This window comes from Hyalella azteca, unplaced genomic scaffold, assembly GCF_000764305.2.
Source record: "Hyalella azteca isolate HAZT.00-mixed unplaced genomic scaffold, Hazt_2.0.2 contig8315, whole genome shotgun sequence".
In the NCBI taxonomy this organism is placed as follows: Eukaryota; Metazoa; Arthropoda; class Malacostraca; order Amphipoda; family Hyalellidae; genus Hyalella; species Hyalella azteca.
In genome coordinates this window covers 1-14,922 of record NW_025938412.1, presented here as the reverse complement: position 1 = coordinate 14,922, position 14,922 = coordinate 1, and the positions used below count along the sequence as shown (strand labels likewise).

Sequence of the window (14,922 nt, the reverse complement as noted above, 5' to 3'; positions counted from 1 at the left end):
TATTTCATACATTACTGTGCTGTAATTTGAAAACGGATAAAAGTGCACGATGCAATTTTTGTGCAAAATTTCATGAAATTTCCAATCACTTGTCACCGACCGTGAAGTTTAAAAACTTTCAATGTGGAACAGTTTTAATGATTGGTTGCAAAAAGATTTTGGGACATGTCCATTTGTTGCATCACCAAACCTTAGATCCACGCCCATGACTCATGCCGCGTCCACTCGGTCGTGTAAAAAATCTGGCACCACAACACAAAACCTGGGCACCGAAACAAAAGATAGACAAGACAGAAAATTCTAAGACAACCAAAGATGGAAAAGTCAAAGACAACCAAAGAAGGAAAAGTCAAAGACAACCAAAGATGGAAAAGCCAAAGACAACCAAAGATGGAAAAGTCAAAGACAACCAAAGATGGAAAAGTCAATGACAACCAAAGATGGAAAAGTCAAAGAACAACCAAAGATGGAAAATTCAAAGACAACCAAAGATGGAAAAGTCAAAGACGACCAAGGATGGAAAATCAAAGACAACCAAAGATGGAAAAGTCAAAGACAACCAAAGTTGGAAAAACCAAAGATGGAAAAATCAAAGACAACCAAAGATAGAAAACTCAAAGACAAGCAAAAATGGAAAAATCAAAGACAACCATAGCTGGAAATGTCAAAGACAACCAAGGATGGAAAAGTCAAAGACAACCAAAAATGGAAAATTCAAAAGCATTTACGAGAAGAATGCATCAAATTTAGTGAAGAAATTCGATTGCAGCCCTTGGGTTCTGGAGTGATATGAAGTCCTGGTGGCAGGTAAAGGTTGAGGTCCAGCTCCTGTGGCACAGTACGTCGCCAGGCATCCCATGTACTCAAGAATCTGTAAGTCAATAAGAAAAATCTCAATTAGGCTGCAAAATTGACTTAAATTAGTCATCCAAAACTTGAATGATATATTCAACAACAATTTCACATGTCAGAATTTTTAATTGGGGTACTGCTGTTCTAGGAAACCACTTATCTCTTGTCTAAAACTAATCCTTCTGTTTATTTCATAGTTTTCATACACTATAATTTTTTAACCACTTGATCGAACTACTCAACTGAAAATCCATGAAAGATGTGAAGAGAGCAACCGTTGCGATGAATTAAATCCAGTAACCACATTTACTTAAAAATTTTTAGTTAAATATATAGTTAAATATTTATGTATTTATATCACTTAAATATTTAGTTAAATATATAAATATTTTTAGTTAAATATTTAATTAATTTACCAGAGAATTGTTGGCAAGTGCGTCGGTGGGACAGTTGTCGAGCCCAAGCTTGAAGTTCGCCTCGTCGTCGCTACCGGCGACATTGAGCGCGATTTGGCTCTTGAAAGCCTCCACGTCAAACGTGCCATTCTCCATCACCTGTACAAAAATTTGACTGCATTGGATGACTTAGTGTAAACATGGCGTTCGTAAATCCTGCATAAATAAATATACCAGAGCCAAGCTCGCACAGTCACAGACAAAACGGAGACAAAAATGGACGAGGCGGGCTCATAAACTCATCTCATTAGAGAACGATGGTCACCTGTCAAAAAATTTGATTGCACTGGATTACTCAATGTTGCTTGATCTTCAAGTATGTGCGTGAATTGACTTTTATTTGAAAAAATGTACATTTAGGTCAGCTATTTAACTACTGTTTAGGTCTACATTCATGAGTTTTATATTATGGGTTGCTATTATTCTACAGAAACATATTTTAGCGGTGATTCATAATCATGGTGCTCAGCTCGTGGATAATATGTCATAAGAACACAATCAGCCTCTGCTCCATTAATCGCCCACTCAGGTGCTTCAATTTAATGTAAAGGCAATACCAGAAATTGAACCTCAATTGAGCTTAATTTCTCAAAATGAAATTGAACCTCAATTGAGCTCAATTTTCTCAAAGTCAATTGCAATTCAATGGATCGTTTCTCCTGCTTAAATCTTCCTACAGGCTTCGTACATAATAAAAGTAAGGAATATACTCACGTATCCCAACTTTTTGGACAGACAAACTTGAACTTCTGGCAAATCCTCTACGACGATGGGACCCGGGCGAGAACCATCTATAAAAAAGAAGAGAATAAATAAGAAAGCCGGAGTCTAATTGAAAAGAACATAACTTATCAATTTTTTGCAGATTCATCAGCATAGAGCATATTTGTGCAGTGCAAATATTATCCTCACTTCCTCTATATCCACTTGGCAAAATCGTGATAAATTTAGTGAATAAAATCGAATTAAATCCAGGGCAAGCAGCACAGATAATTCTTTGTAACACAATTAGAATAGAATAGAACTGACGTGTCGGCACTGAAGTAATAGGCCCATGGCCTGTTGCCGATTCTTGAACTTTTCGTGACTTGATTCACAAGGGATCCGGCCTTTGGAACCCGATCTTTCCATAACTGACAATTGATTGAGATAGCTGCTGGACTTATTGTCTGGTCCGTAAGTTGCTAGGCATTTTAAGACTGAACATATACTCCAGCATAGCTTCGTCTAGTCTGTTCTTGAAGGCGTTCATACTCGGAGCGTCAACAATTGAGTGAGTTAAATTAAACTTTTTGGTGCCGGCGACCGGACTGTTCAGGAATGTTCTCTTTATTTTTGCCTCAGGAAGTTCTTTAAATATTTAGTTCAATCAACGGTTCAGCATTTGAAAACGGCTATCTGTTTAATACTTTTGAATGAAGTCTTGAGCATTGGATAATTTGTTATGAACGAAGTATGAGTTGACTCACTTGTCGCGAAGTGTTCCTGAAAACAGGCAATCAAAGCTTTTCCAAATTCCTCGCGGCTGCTCACAGGTACCATGGTCAGCATGCACTGCTGCATCTTCCAGCTGAAAAAAAAAACTGGATATATATCATACTTTTGAGCAACAACACTCAGATTGCGAACACTTAGATGTATTTAGAACACTTAGATGTATTTCCCCTTTCGACTTTTTAATCTTTCATAAGATAAAAAAGTCGTAACTCCGTGTCACTATTTCATAAAATTAGGCGCGACCTGCGCAGTATTACTTTTTTAATTCGACTCATTTGAACTCAGCAGCGTTAAGACATATTTGGGCTCCCGTTTTATTATTCGGCTTAATTAGGTATTAATTATAAAGTGTAATTCCTTGATAAGAACGATTATAATTTATTCCTTGATAATCTCTGTAAGAGGCAATAAATATAAACATGAACACATGGCATCATCACCAAATTACTGGTGGCGAAGTCAATTTTGCATCATGATAAATTCCAATCCAGCTCTCATTTCATCGCGATGATGCAGGCTGTTAGCAACATGCCATCGTTATTTCATTTTGTGTTTAAAAAAGTCTATGGAATGAAACTACATAATATCTGTTCGGTTACGTCTGTTGGATTTCTTAGTAATCTACAGGAGCTAACTAAAATTTTTTTACTGCATCTGATATAAGAATGCGTGTCGGTGTGTATAATGTGTTGCTATATAAGATGTTTCGTTGTGATGACTTCTTTACTTACCTGTCAGGGATTGCAGATGGCACGGCGATCGTAACTGCCGCGCAAGCCAAAGCCAGAATAAGTGTCACCTTCATGACTGGATGCGTATTGCTTTGGTATATCTGACGGAAGAAAGAGACGGTAATTCGTGGTAGAAGTAATTTTATTTACAACTTTCAATACGTATTTCCTATTCTTCAATACAAAATCTCAAAATTCAAAAAAAAAATCACCTGAAAGAACGGGATCGTTCGGAAGTTCAACGAAAAGTGTTCAAGTCATCATGCTGCCGTGCAATATATAGCGGCAAACACGGATGCATGTGACCGGATCATGGCGTAAGCAAAGTGTCGGTTCATTCAATACTGACGGCCTAATATGATGGCCATTGTTGAGCTGATTGTCACCCCATTAATGATATTCAGTCGCGATTATTTCCCACTTCGAGATAATTGCCTCAACAAACATGATTTGGCGAATGAGTACGAGGTGAGATAATTTGTTTGTGCTTTTGTATTTTTGTGGAGAGGATTCGATGAATTTCCAGTTAACAACTTCCCGAAAGTAACAACCGTACCTGTCGGCACGCGATACTGCTTAACGAGAACGTTTTCAGCACTGCATGAACAGTGTGAACATCCGCTCAGTGCACCGGTATAAACCCAATTTTTTATCATTCTTTGTCTAATTTTTTAACCAAATGACAAAATAGTATGAATAAATATATGTATGAAGCTTGACCATTCAACTTATGGTATGTGTCATATTATTTGCTAAAGTTATTATGTAAGTATAATGAGTACAGGCATCATGCATAGTCAATATTTTGGCGAAAAAAAATTATTATTACGTCTTAGCTCCATATATAACTAGACGAGACATCTCTAGAATAAAGAGGAACAATTTGTGGTAGTGATTAACAAATGTAATTGAACAGTAACATTTTACGCAATTAAGAAAGACTATATTTCTGACGCTAATCTGAATGGTAGCGTCGGCAAAAGATTCACTGTCGAATATTGCAAATAAATCATAATATTTTTTGATAATTAGGTCAAAAATATAGTTTATAGACTATTTTACCGGAAATTTTCAGGAGGTGGTTCAATAACTTTCAAATAACTCAAAATGCAGGAGTTTAAAACATACGAAAAAAAACTCTTAGTTATGACTGTAAATAGGATACCCATTTTCATCTCAAGCGAAGGGTCTACCTTGTAAAATATAGATGTAGATATGGCGACTAAGTAAATGTAATGATATATTATATATCATCATCAAATAATTCATTACTCTCGTTTTATTGTCTTCTGCACATTTTGTTTTTGAATTCGAACATGAAACTAATGCAAAATAAGTCAAATTATATATACAAAAAAAGGAAAATAGTTTTCAGAACGAATTTTTTTGTTTTTGTGTTCGTAATTAGGACTGAAATTTTCGTTTTTCGTCATTTTTAATTACGGTAATTTTATATAGTCGAGGTTCTCAGGAATTATCTATCCCAAACTAAACTTAAATAAGCTGCTCATAATATGTACTAATCAAACATCGTACAAAATTGCCTGGTAACTGTTATCTTTTATTTCATTCAGTAACATCAACAAATCTGTAACTGTCTATTAATTTAATTTACGAGTATCGACTATATTTTTGATGCAATAGGCTCATGAAAATACTTTAAATTATTTGATTCATGATGCCAAGCCAATTAATCGTTTTTTTACCGGTGAAACTTCAGATCCACATTTGTATCCTGATCCAATAAAAACTTCCGGTCCGGACATGAAACTTTCAAATAATCGGTAATAGACTAATTTGCAGACGTAACTTTACTTATATTGCTTCAGTTTTAAGTTCGAATTTCTAAACATAACGAGCATAAATGGTTTGAGCATTGTGTTCAAACCTGAAATAAATAAAGAAATTGCATATTTCGATTAACTGATAATCAAATGGAACGTATTTGCAAAATGGTGCGTTTTTATTATTAAATATTTTCGAAGGTAATAATTAAGTGGCACGAAAGTCTGATTTCTTTCTTTCAGAAAGAAATTAAACATTATTCAAAAGCGGATCTAATAATTTTAAATACATCCTGGATTTGGATTTCCCGCGTTCCTCGCTCGCCTCGTGACAGATGAATAATTATTGCCATTGTGCCTGAAATTCCATTGCGCTAATTCAGCGACGCTCTGACAGATACACAGGGAATTGATGAACGTCAGTCGTGATTGACGAGTGTCAGTCATGAATTTCATTCACCGCATTTCGGACATGACACTAGAGCATCAATAAGTTCTACACATCAATAAGCTCTACACATCAATAGGCTCTACACATCAACGAGTGGCTAGTTTATTGGGTAAATACATACTGGACGGGACTCAAAATTTGAACATTCACACACTTTACCGCCAGCATTTTAGGGTCATTGCATTGAGAGAATTATTGAACATTGCATTAGAACCATCAATATCAATTGATGTTATTGGAAATGTTGGAATCGAACATCATGATGCATAAACTTCCTCGACGTGATATTGCGACAGTGTGTAACTGCGTCAATTCATTAATTTATAGCGATCCATTTCAGGTTAATTTAATTGTTCATTTGGACAGTGGAAACGAATATACAAACCTACGTTAGTTTGTTTGAATACAAGTTAACTATCGTCTAGTACATTTCTTTATAAACTTGTTATAATTGTAATTACGAATGCAAAAAATATCCGAATTAAGCGTAAACAGTGAATGTATTGTGTTTCACACAGTACAAAACGAATGACTTGTCTCTCGATGCTCTAGCTCGTAAATCAAATGTCAAGATAGATTCATAAAAGTCTCTTTTTTCCCGTTTTTGGAATTTCACGTTTTGCTTACAAAAAAAAAGTTTTTATATTTGAGTTCTACATAGTATGCGCATCAAGTTTCAGAAAGAACGTTCAGTAAATACAGAAATATTTTTTGGAAGTAGATGATCCCTTAAATGTTATGACTCCCTTTTGTAATAACAATGTTATTATTTGGTGGGTACGTTTAAAGTTTATCGAAAAGCTTCATAATCATTATTCTATCAAAACTTGTACTAATATTACTAGCCTAAAATTTCCAAGTATTTATCCGAAAAGGTAATAATTCATAAGCAAAGAAATGCTGCAAAAATTCACCGTATCCTGAAAATTTTCCAGCTCGTCAGCTCGACAATACTAGAACACAAAAGCAAGTCGCTTAACTTAAATTAGTACAATAAGTAAGCCCATATAATTGTGGTGAGCTGTTCAAGGTCTCTGTGATTCACCAAAAGGTATCGATGAGAAAAGGTGTGAATAATTTCTCTATTGTGTGAGAGCTTTGTCGGAATAGCACAATTAAAATTTTTATCTAAATTAAAGATACCTTTAATTTTAGGACTCGTTGAATAATGTTTGCGATGTTAATTGTAGCACTGACAAGATAAACTAGCCCAATTTAACCGAGGGAAATTTTCAATTTATGATATAAAGCAATTATGTAAATTATTTAATCACTAATCACTAATATTTAATCACTAATATCTATTCCCAATTAGATTTAGTCCCAAGTGACGTCGCCATTATCTGTTGATAAATTACGAAATATGCATTTCAATAATTTCTTATTTAAACCTAGTTATCTCTGTCGAGATTGTTATCCTTCGTTTTTTAAACTCAAATATTTTTTTTCTGATAAAATTTGTCTTTCCTTCCGAAACAGAGCAAACAACGCGTCCATAGACATCGCTGATAAAATCATTCGTAATCCTGAAATTGCGTTTTTAATGCAATTTGATGAGTCATACGTGGTTGCACCATCGTTCTCGTGACCCAAATAGACACGTATAATTGTACATAATTGTGATGATATTACAGGAAAAGCCTGTGTGCAGTTGTTTCGTGAGATCACTTTATATCTGCATGTATTTTTTTCAGAATTTAGAAACGGTAACAGAAAGTTGCATAAAAAATTCAAAGTAGTTGCATAAAAAATTCAAAGTGGTAGGGTAACGTGGGGCAGCGCGCCCCCACTTTTTTTAAACTAAATTTTTGATGAAGTTTAAATTGATACGAGGTGGTTCTTTGTTTTGTTTAAAGGTACAACTAATGAGGAATGTATGATGTGAATTAGACGCCTATATTTGTTATCCTTCGTTTTTTAAACTCAAATATTTTTTTTCTGATAAAATTTGTCTTTCCTTCCGAAACAGAGCAAACAACGCGTCCATAGACATCGTTAATAAAATCATTCGTAATCCCGATATTGCGTTTTGAATGCAATTTGATGAGTCATGCGTGGTTACACCATCGTTCTCGTGACCCAAATAGACACGTATAATTGTACATAATTGTGATGATATTTACAGGAAAAGCCTGTGTGCAGTTGTTTCGTGAGATCAATGTATATCTGCATGTATTTTTTCAAAATTTAGAAACGGTAACAAAAAGTTGCATAAAAAATCAAAGTGGTAAGGTTTTCATGGGTACAAATATCACGTTATCCAAAAGACTAGTGAACTGATTTTAATTTGGTGATGAATTTTGTTATCTTTGTAGGATAGTTGCACCTACTTTTTCTATTGTAATACTATTATCGCACAAATTATCGCGCAAATTGTAATTTGTTTGATAATTGTAATGAATGAATAACTATCACAGTTATAGCACGAATTTCAATTATTTCAAGTTTACAGTTGAAAATTATCAGGAAAAATAATTTTCATGATGAATTTTGCGCTGAAGGGAATTACGGATTTAACAAAGTTTTAAAACATATGCGTGAACTAACTGCATCGTCAATTAAGTGCAGATAGACGGAGATTATGAAACAGAAAATATTTGAGTTATTAAGTGAAAACTGGGCAATTTGTCTTTGAAATATAAGGCAGTTGCATTTCGAATAAGTCTAATATACCTATTGAGGTATTCTAAGTACCTCTTGCTATGTCAGTACCTCTAACTAATTAACTTCAATGTATTAATTTAGCTGGACATATACTGTAACTCGAAGTACCTCGAACAACTTTACTTCATTGATAACTTGAGTTACAGTTCCGTTACATCAGTGTTTCAAAAGCAAGTCAAGAAGCAAAAGGTGCAGGTTTTGCTGGTCAGTCGTCAGGTACAGCACCGGCGCAGCTTGTTGAAGCAAGGCTCCAGGATATGTCCTTGTTTTGTTTTGGGCTTCGCGCCTCACAACGTATGATTTGTGGAGCGGCATCCTTTTGTGGGATTGCCTGCAAGAAAAGTGCCTGGTATGCGAGAAAAATCTCCACCAGCAGAACCCAAGCTAACTTAAAAAAGCGGATTTGAAAAGTTGAAGGAGGTCAGCTATTGCAGTAGAATAACTGAACAAAGGCAATACTTTGATTTACACTGGATTCTTGAAAAACGAGATTATAGGATATACCTATCAGGGTTGTTAAATTCATAAACTTTGATCTTGGCTCAGGAAGTAAAGTCTGAAATTTTAATGATATTTAATTGTGAATCATAACTTCAAGCGAAGCGCATGCTTTGGGGCGGTCAGTTTATTGTTATCAGTTCTTTTTACTGTGGTTCTTTTATCAGTTATGTTATCAGTTCTTTTGACCACTAGCACCGTTTATTAAATGTGGCAGCCAATAAGTGAACATTTGTCAGGCAAAGTAGGCTTAGCTTCTAGTAAAATGTCCATTTAAATTTTTTTCTCTCCAGAGGAAAAATCAGCACCAATTATTTTACGATTCGCCTGAACGACCTTTAGCTGACTAGAACAATACTGCGATGCTTCTAAATGGCCATCAGGTGCTATGTACAGCATTAATTAATGCTTCTTAGAAAATTTATCGTTGAATAACTACTCGGGCGTAGAAATAAATCAAATTTGTCATTGCTGACGCTCGAAAAATTGTTGATAAAACTACAAATGAAATTTCGTTGGCCCCTAAAGCAAAGGGGCCACAAGCTCATTCTCTTCAAGCGAGAAAACTTTTATCTCCTTCTCGGCCCCATACAACAGACAGTACTCACTGGGTTTGATATCACATGCATGAAAATGTAATCTGAAGTGGATTAAAAAAATGTAAACAACACATAAGAGTAAGGAACTCTCCCTGCAGGACATGTTCAACAACACATTCTGAAGAATTAGTGTCAACATAAATCTATTGAAAAATACTCCTATCTGTACATTTACAAATACTATTCAGAGGTACTAAACACAGGAGATTGAGGATAACTGCCGAAAATAAATATTGCTGATATAATGTGACCATTTGTTAGCGGCAGTCAACAAAGCGGCCGACGAACGCGCAAAATCTGGGGAAAATTCCACATTTTAAGGGAACAAAATAAAGGGAAATTTGTTCGGTCCATACAAGGACAACGTAAAAAAAATTACATCCCCAGTAATTGTCAAAAATTGTTCCCTCGCCGGTGACAATTTTAGAAAAGGCGTTTAGATATACGATGCCCTTTTCAATAGTGTTGCTGTTACTACACCATCAGAGTTAATCAAGCCGCTGAATATTCGTTGTCACATCAATTTTACTGGGATAAAGGACCACGCAGTCTATTTTGTGACTAGAATCGATTCATGCCGCGACTAAACGCAGAACCAACAAAGAAACATACACCTTATTTAGCATATTTATAAAATCCTAACAATCATATCAAATAATTTCGATTGAACCTTCAAAATGACGAACCTACCAGTTGAAAGTATTTTTATAAAATTTATAGATTTTTGAGTAACGAGTTAGTAATAATTTAAAATTGTAAAATTTGAAAAAAAAAACTTTAAATAAACGAAAAGAAAACTAAAATCAAAATCCCTTTGTGGTTCTATTTAACAATAATTTCTCAATACAGATCTTCCAATTCAAAAATACACGCGCACCTTAAGCAAAAACCTTATTAAACACATTGTTATCTAATATATTCGTAGAAAATTCAGCTGCTAAGATTTTCCGTTGTAAGCTGTACTTGGGATTCATGCGTTACTCTATAACTTGAGAAGTAAACCAGATTACACTATGAAAAGTCGCCATGATTTCGAACATTGATATTATATTATGCAACTATCATTGATCAACGTTCATGAAGGAATTATCATGCATTCATGGTAAACCTGGGCAGAGTCAGACATATGCTCATTTTTGGGTCTTAGGATAATTTTATATCGCCTAAAGAAAGACTCAGCTATGTATGTGAAAATATTATATCATATTTGTAACTTAATTTATCAACGACTAATACTGAAATATCAATTAAAAACGAAACTATTTTCGCTTACAAACGATTTCATCTCCAATAAATATTATATTATCTTTTCACTAAATTTTATAGTTTCACCCGTACTTCGTTACAAAAGACTAAGCACATATATCACCGGAATGAGTGTCTGTACATTTCGAATACATGCACAGTTTCATCGCATAAACAGATGTCCAATAAATTTCTACTCCCCTTATTGTAAACTCAAACCATTGCGAAAAAATATGAACATGGTATCGAGATGCCTCAGTTCATTGAAGCTTGTGAGTTTTATCCGTGGTGAGCGTTGAAAAGAACGCACGAGCTAGAGTGTTGTACTCGGTGGGCGGTGAACATTACCCCCTTTGTGGCAGTAGGCATCCCGCAGGACCGGCCAATGGTGTCCGTATATCTCAAGGATAGCTCTGTTTGCGGCCGCTCTAACATCAATGCTGGGCCGGCTCGGCTTGGATTTTAATACCCGAAAATGCCGTTGGATGAGATAACTTGGATCAAGGTTCAGTTTACTTATTAGCTAAAGGAAAAAATCATGTCGAAATAAATCAATTTATTTACGATTCAAATGTATCACATATTTTTGCTTTGCACATTTCTTGGAAATTATTTATCATTATTTTAATTATATATTATATTAATTAATTATGTTATATTTAACGTGATTATATAGAAATAAAATTGTCTAACCGGAAATTGGGACTTCCATTTTCATTTTTTTAAAGCGACACTCGATTAGTTTCTCTATTAAGTATTTATTGGCACTGGCTCATTTCTGATAGGAATAGAAACACGAAAACAAAGCCTAAAACAAGACCAGTGGAAATGCAATGATTCAGTGATAGTTAAATAAAATAACTTTGACACATACAATTTGTTTTGAGCTAACGAGGTTTGATTTCTACCGAATCTTTGTTGTTATCGCTGTAATAAATAAGTTTCACTCTCATTAATCCACAGCTGCATGGCATCGGAGACACTGCAAGGATCGTTTAAAAGTCTATTTTAATGAACTTGATGAGACACTCATTTTGAGAATTTGTCAGAAAAAACTGCCACAGCCTTTTAAGTGTTTTCAACTATTTCAAGAAAAAACTAAATGAAACTGTTTTTCAATCAAAAACTATAAATCAAACAAGCGCATTTAATTCGGCTTAATACAAGCCTAGGCCGCTTCAAATCCAGGGACAAAAATTACCCTACAATGTATACAAAGAAGCCGCAGACAAGCATGAGCACTGCCTGTTCAAATTTGAGTCGCTACCCTAACAAAATTTAGAGTCGCCCCAGCGTCTAGAAATCCAAATCAGAAGCTGCCGCGTCTGTAAATTTTCACTGGGTAGGAACCTTTACTTGCAGTGGAGCATTGCCCAGGATGCTGGGCAATGCTCCATCCTGGGCAATGCTCTCATCCTGGCCCAGCAAGCAAGTGTGCTCAAGAGACGTTTTGCATCTGAAGTACGCACGCATAATTTCGCACCAACGCCCAGCGCATTTTTCAACTGACTTTCCTTCCCTTGAATGCAGCGCGAGTTCTGGCTCTAAGCCGTAAGTATTTTTACGAGAGTCTTTCTCAAAGGTCCTAATATCCTTCTCTACTTCAGTGACGTCATCTAATGACTACCCCTAACCTCCATGTATCCTTGGCTCTGATTGGTCCCCTGCTGCGCAGATATTATCTAGCACCTATAATTGAATCCAGACGACCATGCTTGATTGAATAGACGAGCTGAACAACAACGGCGGAAGGCCCTTCTAACGAATGCAGAGTCCTGCGAACTTCTAAAAGAAGCCTTCGGAAGGAGCACTCCGCTCGTGTGTAACATCGTCCTTCCAGATAATTATTATCCTGCGTTGAAGTTGTTCGACGGAGAGTGCTTCGTTAGAATCTGAATAAATCGAGCATTTGTTCTCTCAGTCTCCGATGTAAACATCTAGAATACGTTTGGCAAATGTGGGGAATATAATTTATTTCTTCCTAAGTGCGTGATGCTGTATAAGTGAATCACGAGCTTGATGTGAATAGAAAGAAGTTACAAACGAGTCAAGGACTTGGACTGAGCTCTGGACGATATTTGATGCGATAAATGTCTTTTGGTTAACTTGCAGACATTCAATTACGGCTGCAACTTAATCTAAAATTCTAATGGACGCTTCAAAATGTGTCTAAACCAAATTAGTCATCCAGTTCTCAACCCAATGTTAGCATTGCCATGGTTTTAAATTTCTGCGTTGTTCCATCTTTTAGAATTCGAACTTGAGGGTTCATTTCCCTGAACTAGAATGAGGAAGTTGTTCTTATGAGCAGCAAAAACTTGAAGAACTAAGTTACTAATTCCTAAGAGAATTCCCAAAGATGTAGGTCAGGACCAATAATGAATAAGGATAACATGAAGAACTGTTACTAATTCCTAAAAGAAGCGGGTCAGGACCAATAATGCATAGGGAAAACATGAAGAACTGTTACTAATTCCTAAAAGAAGTAGATCAGAACCAATAATGTATAAGGATAACATGAAGAACTGTTACTAATTCCTAAAATAAGTAGATCAGAACCAATAATGTATAAGGATGACATGAAGAACTGTTACTAATTCCTAAAATAAGTAGATCAGAACCAATAACGTATAAGGATGACATGAAGAACTGTTACTAATTCCTAAAAGAAGTAGATCAGAACCAATAACGTATAAGGATAACATGAAGAACTGTTACTAATTCCTAAAAGAAGCGGGCCAGGACCAAAAATGCATAAGGATAACATGAAGAACTGTTACCAATAATGTATAAGGATAACATCAGAGAATGTGGTGCTAATGACGAGGAAAGAGACGACCGTCTAATGGCACCATACAAACTTATGCCTGTGGCGCGTAAGCCTTGACTTTATGCACAATTCGTGATTAATAACCACCCCTGGCAGTCACACATGACTGCACCACTCCCTTCCAGCTATACACCAACACATTGCTCTTGGAAAAATTGTGAGTCCAGTTGACCAAGTCAGTCAGGGGAGTTTAAGATAAATTCTTCATTTTTAATGTATCGTATTTTAAAAATTATTCAACTAAGTCAGATATTAGCTTGCACAGACGTAATGTTGCGAAATTTCTTGGAGGTTTGTTCAAATGCCAGGAATCATCATGTCTTCTCGAAATGGCAATAACGTTGATCCTTGTAGATCGATTTCTTGTAAAAGATAATTTTTCAAAATTTAATGAATTATTCGTTGTGAACTTTGACCAGTGAAGAACAATTCCTTGTGAACGTTTATTTCTGTAGGTCAATCCCTTGAGAACGTTAATCACCAGGAGATAAATTCCTTGCGAACGTTTATCTTTAAATATTAAAATAAATGAACGGAATGTTCGCAACGAATACACGGAATGTTTACGAATAATGAACGGAATGTTTACAATGAAAATACGGAATGTTTACGAAGAACGAACGGAACGTTCACAATAAATATACGGAATTTTCACGAAGAATGAACGGGAAGTTCACAATAAATGTACAAAATGTTTACGAAGAATGAACGGAATGTTGACAATAAATGTACAGAATATCTACGAAGAATTAACAGAATGTTCACGATGAATATACAGAATATGTTTACGAAGAATGAACGGAATGTTCACAATAAATGTACAGAATGTTTACGAAGAATGAACGGAATATTCACAATAAATGAACGGAATATTTACGAAGAATGAACGGAATGTTCACAATGAATGTACGGAATGTTTACGAAGAATGAACGAAATGTTCACAATGAATGTACGGAATGTTTACAAAGAATGGACGGAATGTTCACGATGAATGCAGAGAAAGTTTACGAAGAATGTACTGAATTTTTACGAAGAATGTACGGAATATTTACGATGAACGGAATGTTCACAATAAATGTACGGAATATTTACAAAGAATGTTCAGAATGTTCACAATAAATGAACGGAATGTACACAATTATTGAATATACGGAATCTTTACGAAGAATGAACGGAATGTTCACAATGAATGTACCGAATGTTCACAACAAATGTATGGAATGTTCGCAAATAATAAACTGAAATTTCCGGGTTGAATTAAGATCTGAGGCGATATGAGGGCGAGGCTGTGATATTCCTTCTCGCACTGACCGCC

General features: G+C 35.4%; 1 protein-coding gene across 1 annotated transcript; it reads right to left on the bottom strand.

Annotated features, from left to right (window-relative positions):
* Nucleotides 1–596: 596 nt before the first annotated feature.
* On the bottom strand, nt 597–3,699 carry LOC108677977. The gene is made up of 5 exons (XM_018166296.2): nt 3,536–3,699; nt 2,777–2,877; nt 2,022–2,098; nt 1,269–1,406; nt 597–871 (listed from the first exon to the last, which is right to left on the bottom strand). Exons 1-5 carry the CDS (start codon nt 3,607–3,609, stop codon nt 725–727), a joined length of 537 nt encoding a protein of 178 aa, XP_018021785.1. The 5' UTR covers nt 3,610–3,699; the 3' UTR covers nt 597–724.
* Nucleotides 3,700–14,922: the final 11,223 nt, after the last annotated feature.

Coding starts and splice junctions, on each gene's coding strand:
- LOC108677977 (XM_018166296.2), bottom strand. CDS start 3,609: ATGAAGGTGACACTTATTCTGGCTTTGGCTTGCGCGGCAGTTACGATC. Junction 2,878..3,535: donor CCATCTGCAATCCCTGACAG/GTAAGTAAAGAA, acceptor TTTTTTTTTCAG/CTGGAAGATGCAGCAGTGCA. Junction 872..1,268: donor CACTTGCCAACAATTCTCTG/GTAAATTAATTA, acceptor ATTGACTTACAG/ATTCTTGAGTACATGGGATG.